This window comes from Eleutherodactylus coqui, chromosome 1 (genome assembly GCF_035609145.1).
Source record: "Eleutherodactylus coqui strain aEleCoq1 chromosome 1, aEleCoq1.hap1, whole genome shotgun sequence".
In the NCBI taxonomy this organism is placed as follows: domain Eukaryota; kingdom Metazoa; phylum Chordata; class Amphibia; order Anura; family Eleutherodactylidae; genus Eleutherodactylus; species Eleutherodactylus coqui.
The window spans coordinates 271230221-271244608 of record NC_089837.1 but is presented as its reverse complement, the minus strand read 5'-3'; the positions used below and the strand labels follow the sequence as shown (position 1 = coordinate 271244608).

The window sequence follows — 14388 nt, the reverse complement described above, 5'->3', positions numbered from 1 at the left end:
CAATACAGCAGATCCCCTTGTTTTCTCTTCTACCCTTTGGAATATAAAGTGGTCAGTAAGAGCAAATAAGAATTTGTTGGATCCATTACTTTTACCTGAGAGGCATTCCCAACAATGTCTAAATAGTTAAAATCTCCCAAAATCACTATGTCATGCTTGTTTGAGAGCTTGGCCATCTGATGTAGAAAGAGTTCATAAATATTTTCTGCTTGTCCAGGTGGCCAATAGTAAATGCTTACAATAGTGTCCTTTGTGTTGTTCTCTCCTTGTATTCTTACCCAAACAGTTTCTACAGAACTACCATGCTCTGAAGCTTGAATCCCTGTGGAGATTAATGTTTTTTCTAACATACAATGCAATACCTCCTCACCTTTTAGGTTTGTTTTTTTATAAATAAGTTGTATCCTTCATGCAACCCATCTCTAGCAAGCAGTCCATCATATAGGTAATTTACTCCATGGTCTAGGAATCCAAATCTTTGCTGACGGCACCATCAACCTAGCCAGTTGTTCACCTCTAGAATTCTGTTCCATCTTCTTATTCCATGGCCATCCACTTGCAAGATGGATGAGTAGATCACCTGTGCTCCTAGTTCCTTTACCTTCTTTCTGAGGTCTTCAAAGTTTCTGCAGATAGATGCAAGGTTCTTTTTGCAGTATCATTTGTCCCTACATGTATTAGTAGGAATGGGTGGTGTTCTGTAGGACTGAAGAGTCTTGACAGCCTATCAGACACATCTTTAATTTGTGCCCCTGGAGGACAGCACACCTCTCATGAGGTTTCAGGTCTGCAGACAGCAGCCTCTCAATTGGGAATCCCCCACAACCACCACTCTCCTTTTCCTTTTTTACAACAGCACCTCTTTTTTTTCTCCATTCAAGAGGACTCTGTGTGCTTACTACACAATTCTTTGTGGGTAAAGTTATTTCTTGCTGTACCTCTTTTTCCTCAGCTCTTCTTTGTGGGTAGAGTCATTTCTTGCTGTCCCTCTTTCTCCTTTGCTCTGTTCTTTTTAGGTAGAGTCATTTCTTGCTGTACCTCTTTCTCCTAGGCTCTGTTCTTTGTAGGTAAAGCCATTTCTTCCTGTACCTCTTTCTCTTCTGCTCTGTTCTTTGTGGGTAGAAACATTTCTTGCTGTACCTCTTTCTCCTTCTGCTCAGGAGCCAGTACCAAGCCCACCTGTGTGAGAACCTGGTACTGGTTTCAGAGCAGTATGATTGCTGGCTGACTCTTGATCTTCCTGCTTCTTTGGGTCACATGCTTCCATTCCTCTGCTTCTGCAAGTACACTGGACATTTCTTTGCCTTCAACATTTTGAAGACTTTCTTCTACTCTGTCAAGGAAATCCTCCCCTTCCTTAAGTTTCAATGTAGCTATTTTCTCCGGAAGACTATGCACCTTTTCCTCCAGTAGAGACACAAGCTTGCATTTCTGGCAGGTGAAGTTTGGCTTTTCCTCTGGTAGGTCTTTAACCCCTTCCCGCTCCAGGACGTACTGGTATGTCCTGGGAGCCTGGTACTTCCCGCAACAGGACGTACCGGTACGTCCTGGGGATAGCGCGAGATCACATATGGTCCCGCGCTATCCTGCAGCGGGAGCCGGCTGTCAGTCACAGCCGGCATCCCGCTGTTAACCCCTTCCCTGCCACGATCTAAGTAGATCGCGGCAGGGAAAGAGTTCACAGAGGGACCGCACTCCCTCTGAGTCTCCGGCCGGAACTAGCAATGTCATCGCGAGAGCCCGGCCTGTCACCATGGCAACAGGACGCCAGGCACTGGCGTCCTGTATTACCAGTGCCTGAGATCCCTGTATAAGTGATCATCAGTACAGTGATGTAAGTCCCTCAGAGGGACTCAAATAGTGTAAAAAAAGAAAAGAAAAATGTAAAAAAAAGAAAAATGTAAAAAAAAATGTAAAAAAAACCCTTTTTTTATGCTTTTTCTAATATTAGCATAAAAAAAGGTTAAAAAAAATGAAAACACCACATATTGGGTATTGACACGTCCGTAACGACGTGTACAAATAGTTGAATACACTTTTTATTTTGTACGGCAAAAAGTGTTTTAAAAAACGCTAAAAAACAGAGGCAAAATGCTGCCTCCCAAAAAATGCAATAAAAGTGATCAAAAAAGCCGTACATTCCCCAAAATGGTACCAACAAAAACTACAGCTCGTCTTGCAAAAAATAAGCCCTTATAGAGCTCCGTACATAGAAAAATAAAAAAGTTACAGGACTTTGAATGCAGCGATATAGAGAAAAAAAAAAGATTTCCAAAAAAAATGGCTTTTTATTGCAAAAAAGTGTAAAAACCTTAAAAAATATAAGAATTTTGTACCGACACGCAGAAAAAATTTTGTGTGTCATGTATGCTGCATGATTAACGCTGTAAAAAAAAACCATCTACGTCAGAATTGATGCGTTTTCTCTCCCTGTTGTCATAAAAAAAATAATAAGTTTTACGATATAGTCTATGTACCCAAAAGTGGCACTGATAAAAACTACAGCTCGCCACGCAAAAAACAAGCTTTTATACGGCCGCGTCGACGGAAAAATAAAAAAGTTATGGCTTTTTGAAAAATGGAGATGGAAAAATACCAAAAATCGCTTGGTCCTCAACACCAAAATAGGCCGTGTCATTAAGGGGTTAAACATATAGCATACCTTGCAGCTCACCAAATAGCTCCTCTCCTTTTCCATGTTCTCAGTTGATGTCCAATTCTAAAAGTTAAGAATTGTAGTGAAGATATATAACCTGTAAGATACTACAAAGTGTACAACTTTGCATGATGTTAGGCACGCGGTCTGGCGATGTCTGCTGAGCAGCTATACCCGGTTAATCCCGGCAATCTTACTGCTTTCAGTGATTCTTTGCTCTTCCCAGAATTCACAGGGAATATGCAAATATTCTTTCTACAGCTCCAATCTCTGGTCTGGTGATGTCCTCCGAGCAGCTAGACCCGACTAATCCCGACAATCTTCCCGCTTACAGTGATTCTTTGCTCTTCCCAGGGAATATGGAAATTATCTTCCTGCTCCAATCTCTGGTCTGATTTGCTACATTATTTATAAAAGGTCTACACACCCGCTGTTCTAATAAGATTTTCCTGATATTTCCGTAGTTGCATTTTTCAGCAAAAGCCATGGACCGTAAAGAGCATACAACACATCAAAGGAGTCTGGTTGTTTAACCCCTTAATGACATGGCCTATTTTTGGCTTAAGGACGCAACGATTTTTGGTGGATTTTCATCTCCATTTTTCAAAAGCCATAACTTTTTAATTTTTCCGTTGACACGGCCGTATAAGGGCTTGTTTTTTGCATGGGGAATTGTAGTTTTTGATGGTGCCATTTTTGGGTACATAGGCTATATTGTATTTTTTAGGTATTTCCACTTTTTTTTTCTATATCACTGCATTCAAAGTCCTGTAACTTTTTTATTTTTTATGTACACAGCTCTATGAGGGCTTATTTTTTGCGAGACGAGCTGTAGTTTTTATTGGTACCATTTTGGGCAATATACAACTTTTGTAATCACTTTTATTGCATTTTTTGGGGAGGCAAAATGCTAAAAATTTGCATTTTGCCTCTATTTTTTAGCGTTTTTTTTTAAACGCTTTTTGCCATACACAATAAAAAGCATGTTCAACTTTTTGTACATGTCGTTACGGACGCGTCAATACCAAATATGTGCCATTTTAATTTATTTTTTACCCTTTTTTATGCTAATATTAGAAAAAGCACAAACAGGTGTTTTTTTACATTTTTTTTTTTTTTACATTTCTTTTTTTTTTTACATTTTAATTTTCACACTATTTGAGTCTCTCTGAGGGAATTGCAGCACAGCACTTATGAGCGCTGTAATAAGGCATGGCAGGGCTACTATATCGCGAGAGCCCCGCAACTTCCCTCTGTGAACCCTTCCCATGCCGCGATCTACTTAGATCACGGCAGGTGAGGGGTTAACAGCTGCTGAAGCGGGAGGCCGGCTATCACTGATAGCCGGTTTCCGCTGCGGGATTGTGCCAGGGTTTAAAAATAAAAATGATTTCTTCCGCTCTCCTGCTGTAGATCTTTTATCCAAAGGAATCAGCTGTCATGCCAGACAATCTTTTATAATATAAATTTATTCAAGACTTTCATATAGATAAAGCCGGATTGCATACAAGTAAAACTTTCTTGTAGCGGTAATAATGCAACGCGTTTCGGCATTTTAAAAACGCCCTTTTCAAGCATAACATACATATGAATTTCTCCTTTAAATAGTGTTTCTTACCTTATGGAGGTGGAGGTCCCGAGCTAGTGGCGTGCGCCGCCGTATCATGTCGCTCTGACGTAATCTCAAAGCGTCTCATGGCTCGTCAGATAGTGCTTCTATGGCGCATGTGTACGTCAAAACAAACGTACTTTGCGTAGCTATCTCGCAGGTTACGCTAACAGCGCATCTCTGTTAGCGCATGCTCATTGGACCCCGATCTCCGCAAGGAAGGACTCAGATTCGTAGAAGCACTATCCGACGAGCCATGAGACTTTCAATTGCCTCGAAACTCAGTGAAAATAGACATCAAGAAGTGGATTAAGTTTGGCACAACAGTGACATTACCAAGTAAAATTGATGAAAAGACTGAAAGGAAATTGGGCTGGGAAGCTGCCAAGAGGCTTACAGCAGCATTAAAGGAGCTGCAGAAATTTCTGGCAAGTACTGGTTGTGTAATGCATGTGACAACCATCTCCTGTATTCTTCATACGTCTGGATTGTGGGATAGTGTGGCAAGATAGAAGCCTTTTCTAACAAAGAACAAGATCCAAGCCTGGCTATGTTTTGCCAAAATCTACATCAAGTCTGCCAAAAGTATGTGGAAGAATATGTTGTAGTCTGATGAGACCAGGTTAAACTTTTTGGCCATAATTCAAAAAGGTATGTTTGGTGCAAAGCCAACACTACGCATCTCCAAAAGAATACATTACCCACAGTGAAGTATGGTGAAGGCAGCATTATGCTTCATGGCTGTTTTCCTGCTTTAGTCAAGGTGGAGCAAATTATGAACAGTTCTAAATATCAGTCCATTTTGGCACAAAACCTTCAAGCCTTTCAACAAACAGATCCCTTTGATGTGTTGTAAGCTCTTTATGGACCATGGCTTCTGCTGAGAAATGCACCTAAGAAAATGTCAGGAAAATCCTACTATAAGAGCTGAACTTTATATGGGGTAAATCAGAATCACTTTAAATAATGGCAGCTGTGTACTGACTACTATTTAACATGAGTTTAAATGTGATTGGCTAATTCTGAACAAAACAACATTCCTAAACACTTATGCAGCACATTATTTTACTTTTATTCTTATTTTTGCTCCCTATTTTGTTTTTCAACAGAATTGTAAAGATAATGGGTCAATTAAAGGTGGAAATAAATCTGAAATAATTCATCCTTTTTGGATGTTTTAACATGACAATAACATGGCATTTTAACAGCGACATATAGACTTTTTATATCCACTTTGTGCATATAAATACACAATCACACAACCTAGGAGTGACAGCTTCCAAAAATCCACTCTTTTTGTAGCTTCTGCATTTTGAGTAATCTTTTCTTCTTTTAATATAGGTCCTCCCAGATCGAGATGGTCGCCGTTGTGTGTTCTGCATTAAGACAGCCACAAAAACCTATGAAATGAGTGCATCCGATACCAAACACAGACAGGAATGGTTGACAGGTACAGTATAGATAATTACAGAAAGCACAAAAGACAGACTACAGATCTATTATGTTAACATTCAAGTCAGTTAAGTGGTAATTAATTTATGCATTCTGTGTACAATACAACTTTTATCAGGTGTGTATTCTCAATTCGAAGTGAATATTTATAAAACATATAGCTATATAAAGGTAAAAAAATAGACATAATTATGAACATATAGATAATATTACCATATAAGATTATGAAGAGTAAAGTGTTATAATTACATATAATTTGCACATAAATTGAGTTGAAGGAAACCTGCCATCAACTCTAAGCAACATAAACCAATGTGACTTACAGCTTTGCTGTCGTAAAGTGCCGATATGTGTCTCTAAAGGGGTACCGCCTACCAAAGACTGCACCACTTGTGGGGGTGCACCAGTCACATTGTCGGGAATCAGTCTGCAGTTCCATGGGTCACACCACTCCCTTCAGCATATCTCGATCTCCCTTAGCAATGAGCATGCAGTGCAAAAATTGCACATTCTCAAGCACCAGCATATAGAATGGTCCCAGGCCCAACAATGTCAAGTTGAGTTCTTGTTCAACTTATAATAGTATGAGTACCTTCTCTCTAATAACCACTTAATATATGTGAAGCGGCTGCATCATAGACAATAACTTTAAAAAACTGAATGTTTATTTTTTGTAATGTGGAAAAGAGTTTAATAAAAACATTTAAATATAAAAAACTGAATGTTTGAAAGGTTATAAAGTTTAACTCTAACACAACTTGTCTAGTTGTCTAATTTTGTCAGAAATATGAAGGATTCTCTGGAAATTGACCCGATAGCTACACCAGCATGCTTATTTGGGAGCCTCAGAGCACACTTCGTGTTGGCCAGTTTTCTTCAGAGCAAATAATCTCTCTGCCCCCAGTTCACCTTGCAGTCCTGGGGTTATTTCAGGCTTTCTGTTCACACTACACAGGCAGTGGGTTCTTCCGCACAATCACATGGTCACTGTTGCACGCATCTTTCTTCCACCCTCCTACCCTTGACAACACCACAGTATACTTTTTGAAAATTACTATATTACCGTTTCATCAGCATATGGCTTTGTCTGGATCTTTGCTGATGGTAAGCATCTCCTTCTTCTGGTTCAAAAATTTTTCCCCCAAATGGGCTAAATTAGCTTCTGCCTCATTGGGTTTTTTTTTTGCCTTCCTCTGGATCAACAAAGAGGGGGTCGAAAAAGGCTGAACTAGATGGACATTGTCTCCCTTCAGCCTATGTAGATTATTCCACAAATTTGGGTTTGTCTGATTACTCTGTTATTGCCTTTTCTGACCAAATCACAAAGTGTTTGTCTAGGTATTCATATGAAAACATAAAGCATACCTACCATATTAGAGAAAAATAAATGTAAGCATGGGCTTGCAGCACTCATGCCATACAATGATTTTATGCAGATTTACTGCTCCCACTTTTCTTATACTGCCCCAAACTGCTTTGATTATGGTGCTCTCCTGTTTCCTGCCACTCTGAGTAGAAAAGTACTGTGCCTCAGCTTTCTGCCAGCAGTGTCTGTGCTGGAACTTTTTGCTCTCAGTTTCCAGCTTAGGGCCCATTTAGACGGGACGAATGTCAGGCAAACAATGCCCGAGACTTGTCCCTGCACACACTCACTCCCGTGCTGTTGCACGGGAGCTAGTATCACTGGCTCGCTCACAGAGCGGCCAAAAGGGGGCAGGGAGGCTGCAGGAGATTTCACTCCTCGCCATCCCCGGCCCCTCTCCATTCACTTAACATATGCTTCATAAACAATGGATGATGAGCTGAATGATGATTGTTCAGTGTAAATAGCAGCCGTTCAGTACTAAATGGCAGCTATGTTAAGACAATGAAAAGGGGCAGGGGAGCACGAGGAGAGAAATCTCCTCCAGACGCCCTGCTGTGAGCCAGCGATACTAGCTCCCATGCAGCAGCACCAGAGCGAGTATGTGTGGGGACAACTGTCGGGCATCGTTTGCCCGACATTCATCACATCTAAATGGGCCTTTACATTGCAGCTCCTAGGGCCAATTGACCACCAGAAATGATAAGTAGCTCCTCTCTGTTACTGCTGCTTGCTGCTGTGGACGGATTTATCTTGTCAACAGACACTGAACAGCAACTAAGGCAGAAGGCAAATCCCTAGTGTCTATCATTTTGGAGCAATTTTTCTGGCAAAAACATCACTTCAGTAAATATAATCATTTACAGTTTTAATAGTCATTCTATGACCCATCATATTGTAACAATTTTATTGAAACAACAGTGACCATTTTGCCCTAATGTTCTTACTAGAAAACTATGGGTAAGATCAGAAGTGACAGAATAATTGTGCCGTGGATCGTGGCACAAATCCATGACAATTCTGCTACATGTAGATTTTAAGGTGCATTGTGCTGCAGATTTCACCCTATGCAGTGTATATAAAAAGTCTACACTCCCCTGTTAAAATGCCATATTTTTGTCATGTTAACAAACAATCTGACTAAGATGAATCATTTCAGATTCCTTTCCACCTTTAATATGACCTATTATATGTACAATTCCATTAAAAAACAAATTGAAATAATTTAGGTTAGAAAAATAAACATAACAAAACTAAAATATGGTTGCATACTGTGAACACCCACTTACATTTGAGGATATAGTTGTGTTCAGAATTAGCCAGTCACATTTGAACGCATGTTAAATAGTCAGTACACAGCTGCCTTAATTCAAAGTGATTCTAATTTATCCCATATAAAATTTAGCTGTTCTAGTAGGATGTTCCTGTCATTTTTTAGTTGCATTTCTCAGCAAAATCCATAGTCCACAAAGAGAGATCTGATTGTTGAAAGGTATCAGTAAGGAGAAGGGAACCATGGAATACAGTGAAGACATTATCAAGAAATGGATTCAGTTTGGCACAACAGTGACAATTTCAAGAAATTGATGTCCCTCAAAAATTGATGACAGGACCAGAATAAAATCAGGCTGGGAAGCTGCCAAGAGGCCTACAGCAACAATAAAGCCGGCTCCATTGAAAGCAATGGGCTGCCGGCGAGCGCTGGATGAATTTTTGGGAAGGGCTTAAAAATATAAGCCCTTCCCTGCAATTCATCCAGAAATGTGTAAAAAGAAAAAAAAAAATATACTCACCTGGTCCCGGCAGACGGAGTTCAGCCGCGGCCGGCGGCAGTTCTCCTGAACTGCTCTGAGTTGTATTCAGCAGCTGGGGATTTAAAATCCCCGCCTGCTGAATGAGCTGCCTCTGATTGGTCACAGCCTGGCTAATGTTTTGCCAAAACCTTTATCAAATCTGCTAAAAGTATATGGGAGAGGGTTAGACTTTTTGGCCATAATTCCAAATGATATTTTTGGTGCAAAGCCAACACTGCACATCACCAGAAGGACATCATACCCACAGTGATTGTGGAGGCAGCATTATGCATTAAGGCTGTTTTTCTGCTGCTTGAACTAGGGCTTTAGTCAAGGTGGAGGGAATTATGAACAGTTCCAAATATGAGTCCATTTTGGCACACAAAAGGCCTATGCTAAAAAGCTGAAGATGAAGAGAAATTTCACCTTTTAACACAACAACCCAAAGCATACCTGCAAATTAACAAAAGAATGGCTTCACTAGAAGAAGATCAAAGTTTTGGAATCGTCCAGCCAGAACCCAGACAAGAATTCCATTGAAAATCTGAGGGCTGTACACACGAGATTTTGAGTGCTTTTGCTAAGAAGAGTGGGCAAAGACACTAACCTAAAAGACTTAATGCTGATATAAAGTCAAAGTGTACATCAACAAAGTATTAGTTTTAGGGTGTACTTATACAACCACATTATATTAGGTTTTTTTCCACGCTATAAAATTTCTGTTTATATTTCAATGGAAATATACAGATAACGGGTCACATTGAAGGTGAAAAAAAATCTGACATTATTCATCTTTGTCAGATTTTTAATATGACAAAAACATGGCATTTTATTAGGGGTGTGTAGAGTTTTTATAAGCATATGTGACGGGACTGAGTGGATTCATGGTAAGGCCTTAGTCACACGGGCATTTTTTCCCGCGATTTGCGGATCGCATGACGGATGCGCATACGCAAATCGTGTGACCGGGGCCGAAAAAGGGCCCGAAAAAACTGCTCCTAGCCGCGAGAAACGGGCCGGAGCAGTGCAGCGCTGTCCAGCGCATTGAATTCAATGGAGCCGGCAATAAAGCCGGCTCCATTGAATTCAATGGGCAAACATCATTCTTCTCTGCCACAGCTGCTACAGCTGTGGCAGAGGAGAATGATTTGTCTACTATGTGTTCTCAATGGGGTCGGCGCTGCTGCCGCCGGCCCCATTGAGCGCATATAGAGAAGAGAACAGGAATCGCAGATAGGTGCGATCTGCGATTTCTGTTCTATAATTTATTGGACAAGCGCATAAAAAGCGCTCATGTGTCCGATACCATTGCAAAGCAATGGTTTTATAAAATCGCCGGATGCATGCGCAAATCGCGCGAAAAAACGCCCGTCTGACTGAGCCCTGAGAATGTAATTCTAGCAGCAGATTTAAGGAGGACTGTTAGGTCACTCCTTGTGGCTCAAATATAAGAACAAGCATTGTTCTATGATGCATCCATTTTTGCAATCAGGAGAAGGCATTTTCTAATCTTTGAAGGGACGTGGATGGGTTGTGGTGTATTACTAATACTATCTATATACATGACATCTGGATTTACCAACACAATATGTCATTTAGAGGCATGTTTGTTATTATAATGTGACACACATGGGATTTATGATATAATGTTGGAATCTCTAAAACTGCATTGGTAATTATGAGGAGGTATGTCTGGTGTGTGTCTGAACTCTTTATATCATGAAAATTTAATGGTGTTTTTGGATGTTTTATATAATTGTTTTGCCATTATACTATGGAACATACAATACGAAACATACAGTATGACATGCATGGCATAATCCAATATTGAGAAATGAACAGGTGGGGTCCCTTTCCGCCTTCTCCATTTTTTGTTTTACCAATTATAATATAGAACATATGGTATGCTTTGTGAGATGTAGAATTGAAAAACTGACATGTCTAGTTCCATTATGATACCATATCAATTGTTGGAATATTGCATTGCATGATTCTTGCGTTTATCATTATAATATGCACCAAGGATTATTTTGGATTTGTTATGACACTATGATATTGACATGGGGTTTCAACATAATATCATATTTATTATTATATATTTTCTATGTCTTTCCTATTTTTGTTCATTATTACTATATGGAACATATAATGTCCTTGTTGTGAAGTGGCTCTGTGAAATTCACGTGTTTGCTCCATCCACAGACGACGCCTAAAATTCTAAACTTTATCGATTTACTATTAAAAAGGGGGTTATTGTAGTAAAACAAATTGTGTTATTTTCACAGTAAAGTAATTTTATGGCCTGCAAGAAAATGTATGACTGTAAAGTCCAGAAGCAGGTGACAGCAAATTTTTGAGGAAAATTTATATCTATCCATACTTTAATGAGTCAGCTACTCTCAAAGGTAAATGGCTACACACATGAAGTTCCAACATGATCCTCAAGAATAGTCCAATTGTCTTGGTTGCATAGTTATAGCACCTAGCGGGGAAATTTTTTTTGGCTTAAATCCATAAACAATTATACTGGATATCATAGAATGGTTGAGTTGGAAGGGACCTCCAAGATCATCTGGTCCAACCCCCTGCTCAGTGCAAGATTCACTAAATCATCCCAGACAGATGTTTGTCCAGCCTTTGTTTGAACAGTTCCATTGAAGAAGAACTCACCACCTCCTGTGGTAACCTGTTCCACTCATTGATCACCCTCACTGTCAAAGTTTTTTCTAATATCTAAACTGTGTCTCCTCCCTTTCAGTTTCATCCCATTGCTTCTGGACTTTTTTTGTGCAAAAGTGGAGTGCTCAGAACTGGACACATTATTCCAGATGAGGTATGACTAAGAAAGAGTAGAGGTGAATAATTACCTCATGTGATCTAGACTTTAAGCTTCTCTTAATACATTCCAGAATTGTGTTTGCCTTTTTGGCTGCTGCATCACATTGTTGACTCATGTTCAGTCTATGATCTATTAGTAAAACCAAGTCTTTTTTACATGTGCTGCTGCTTAGCCCAATTCCTGTCATTCAATATGTGCTTTTTCCATTTTTCTTGTCCAGATGTAGGACTTTGCATTTCTCCTTGTTAAAAAACATTCTGTAAGGGTGGCTTCACACAAGCGTGTTTTTGTCCGTGCATGCGCACGCACAAAGACACACTTCCGTTAGAACCAATGCATTGCATATGGTGTGTTCACATGTCCGTGTTTTACAGGTGCATGCCTGTAAAGATAGGACATGCGTGCACCATAGGGAATGCACGCATTGTCTGCAATGGAGCCGCAGCAGGGAGGGCTTTACATATAAGTTGTTCCCTGAAAAACAAGAATTTCAGTGTAAAAAAACCAAAAAAACTTATCTGTCCGCCGCTGCCATGTCCCCGCGGGGATGAAAAACACATCTGCTGCATGCGGCAGATGTTTCCTTCATCCCCACAAGGAAAAAGAATTCCCTGCTGCACCTGCTACATCTGTGACAGATGCAGCAAAGGAATTCTTCATTCCTGCAGGGAATAAAGAATTTTCTTCCACAGCTGTCACAGATGGCAGCTGTGGTAGGGAATCCAGCTGCCGGGATTCTGTAATTGTTTTTCAGGGAAGGGCTTTAAATATAAGCCCTTCCCTGAAAAACAAGAATAAAATGGTGATTTAAAAAAAAAAAAAATGCTCACCATTCTTCAGCTGCTGGGGCTCTGACGCGTCCAACCGTCTCTTCTCCTGCACTGCTCATTTAAAATCCCCGCCTGCTGAATGGGCTGTCTCTGATTGGCTGAGCACTGTGACCAATCAGTGGCAGCTCTCACCTATTGAATGACAGCTGAGAGCTGCCTCTGATTCGTCCCTGCGCTCAGCCAATCAGAGGCAGCACTCACCAATTCATGATTTCAGTTTACCATCAATTCCCTCCACCAGATCATTTATAAAAATGTTGAACAACACTGGGCATAGGACAGAGCCTTCTGGTACACCACTTGATACATTCTTCCACTTGGATGTGCAGCCCTTTATGACCACTCTTTGATTACAATCACTCAGCCAGTTGTGAATCTACCTAACAGTTGCCTTGTCAATCCCATATTTAGTAATTTTTTTCAATAAGTATGGTATGAGGTACTTTGTCAAATACTTCACTAAAGTCAATATATACTATATCTACCACATTTCTCTGATCAATCAGTCTGTGATACTGTCATAGAAGGAAATTAGAATTGTAGCATGCCTTGTTTGTTACAAACCTACGCTGGCTCTGGTTAATGACTCAATTTTTAGTCAAATACTTGCATACATGCTGTTTAATAATTTGTTCAAAGATATTTCCCGGTATAGAAGTCAGGCTCACAGGTCTGTAGTTTCCTGTGATGATCCACCTTTTTTCTCTTTTTTGAAGATAGGAACAAGATTAGCCCTTTTGCAATCGTCTTGGCTTCTCCTGTTCTCTAGATATTTTCAAAGATTATGGCACGTGGTTCAGCAATGACCTCCACTGCTTCCTTTAGTATCCTAGGATGTAACTTATCTGGAACTTAAGACTTGAATTCACTTAAGTTAGCTAAGTGTTCCCTCACCATCTTTCTGCTTATAAATAGCCTGTATTTTTTTATTTCCACAATAGTACAGGGAAGATCAGTGGATATTCCATCTACTTCCTGAGATAAAACACATACAAAATAAAACATTTAAAAGTTCAAGCTTCTCAACATTATTATTAATTCACCTTTTTTATCTTGTAAGCATCCAATGGCATCTTTGACTTTTCTTTTGCTTTTGACATGCCCCCCAAATCCTTTTTTATTGCTTTTAGCCTCTGTTGCAAGCCTCAATTCATTATTAGCTTTTGATTTTCTGACACTTGCCCTACAGTTTCTGCAGACCACATTATATTCTTCATTAGATATTCCCCCTTCTTTCCATTTAATACACATATTTTTATTTGTTTTTAACATGTGCAAATTCTGTGTAAATCCGTCCTTGAGGTCTGAGTTTTCTTAGGTCTTCCTCCCCTTTTTATCCAAAATTCAAGGATAGCATAATCACAGCCTCCTACGATTCCAGCCACCATTACTTCCTCAACCATTGCATTCCTGTTAGCAATAATTAGGTCCAAGACAGCAGATCTCCTTGTTTTCTTTTCTACCTTTTGGAAGATAAAGTTCTCAGCAAGAGGGAATAAGAATTTGTTGGATCCATTACTTTTACCTGAGAGAGATTACCAACAAATGTCTGAATAGTTAAAATCTCCCATAATTACTATGTCACATTTTTTGAGAGCTTGACCATCTGATGTAGAAAGAGTTCATCAATATTTTCTGCTTGTCCAGGTGGCCAATAGTGAATGCCTACAAAAGTGTCCTTTCTGTTGTTCTCTCCTTGTATTCTTACCCAAACAGTTTCTTCAGAACTATCATGTTCTAAAGGCTTGAATCTCTGTGGAGATTCATGTTTTCCTAGCATACAATGCAATACCTCCTCCCCTCTTTTTAGGTCTGTTTCTTAAAAATACAGTTAGGGCCAGAAATA

The 14388-nt window shown here is 39.8% G+C and overlaps 1 protein-coding gene across 1 annotated transcript in view; it reads left to right on the top strand.

Annotated features, from left to right (window-relative positions):
* DEF6 (DEF6 guanine nucleotide exchange factor) overlaps window positions 1-14388 on the top strand; it is a 495476-nt gene that overhangs the window by 313052 nt on the left and 168036 nt on the right. Inside the window, exon 6 of the mRNA XM_066608975.1 lies at window positions 5607-5715. Coding sequence (XP_066465072.1) covers window positions 5607-5715 — 109 coding nt within the window. The remainder of the gene's footprint in view (window positions 1-5606; window positions 5716-14388) is intronic.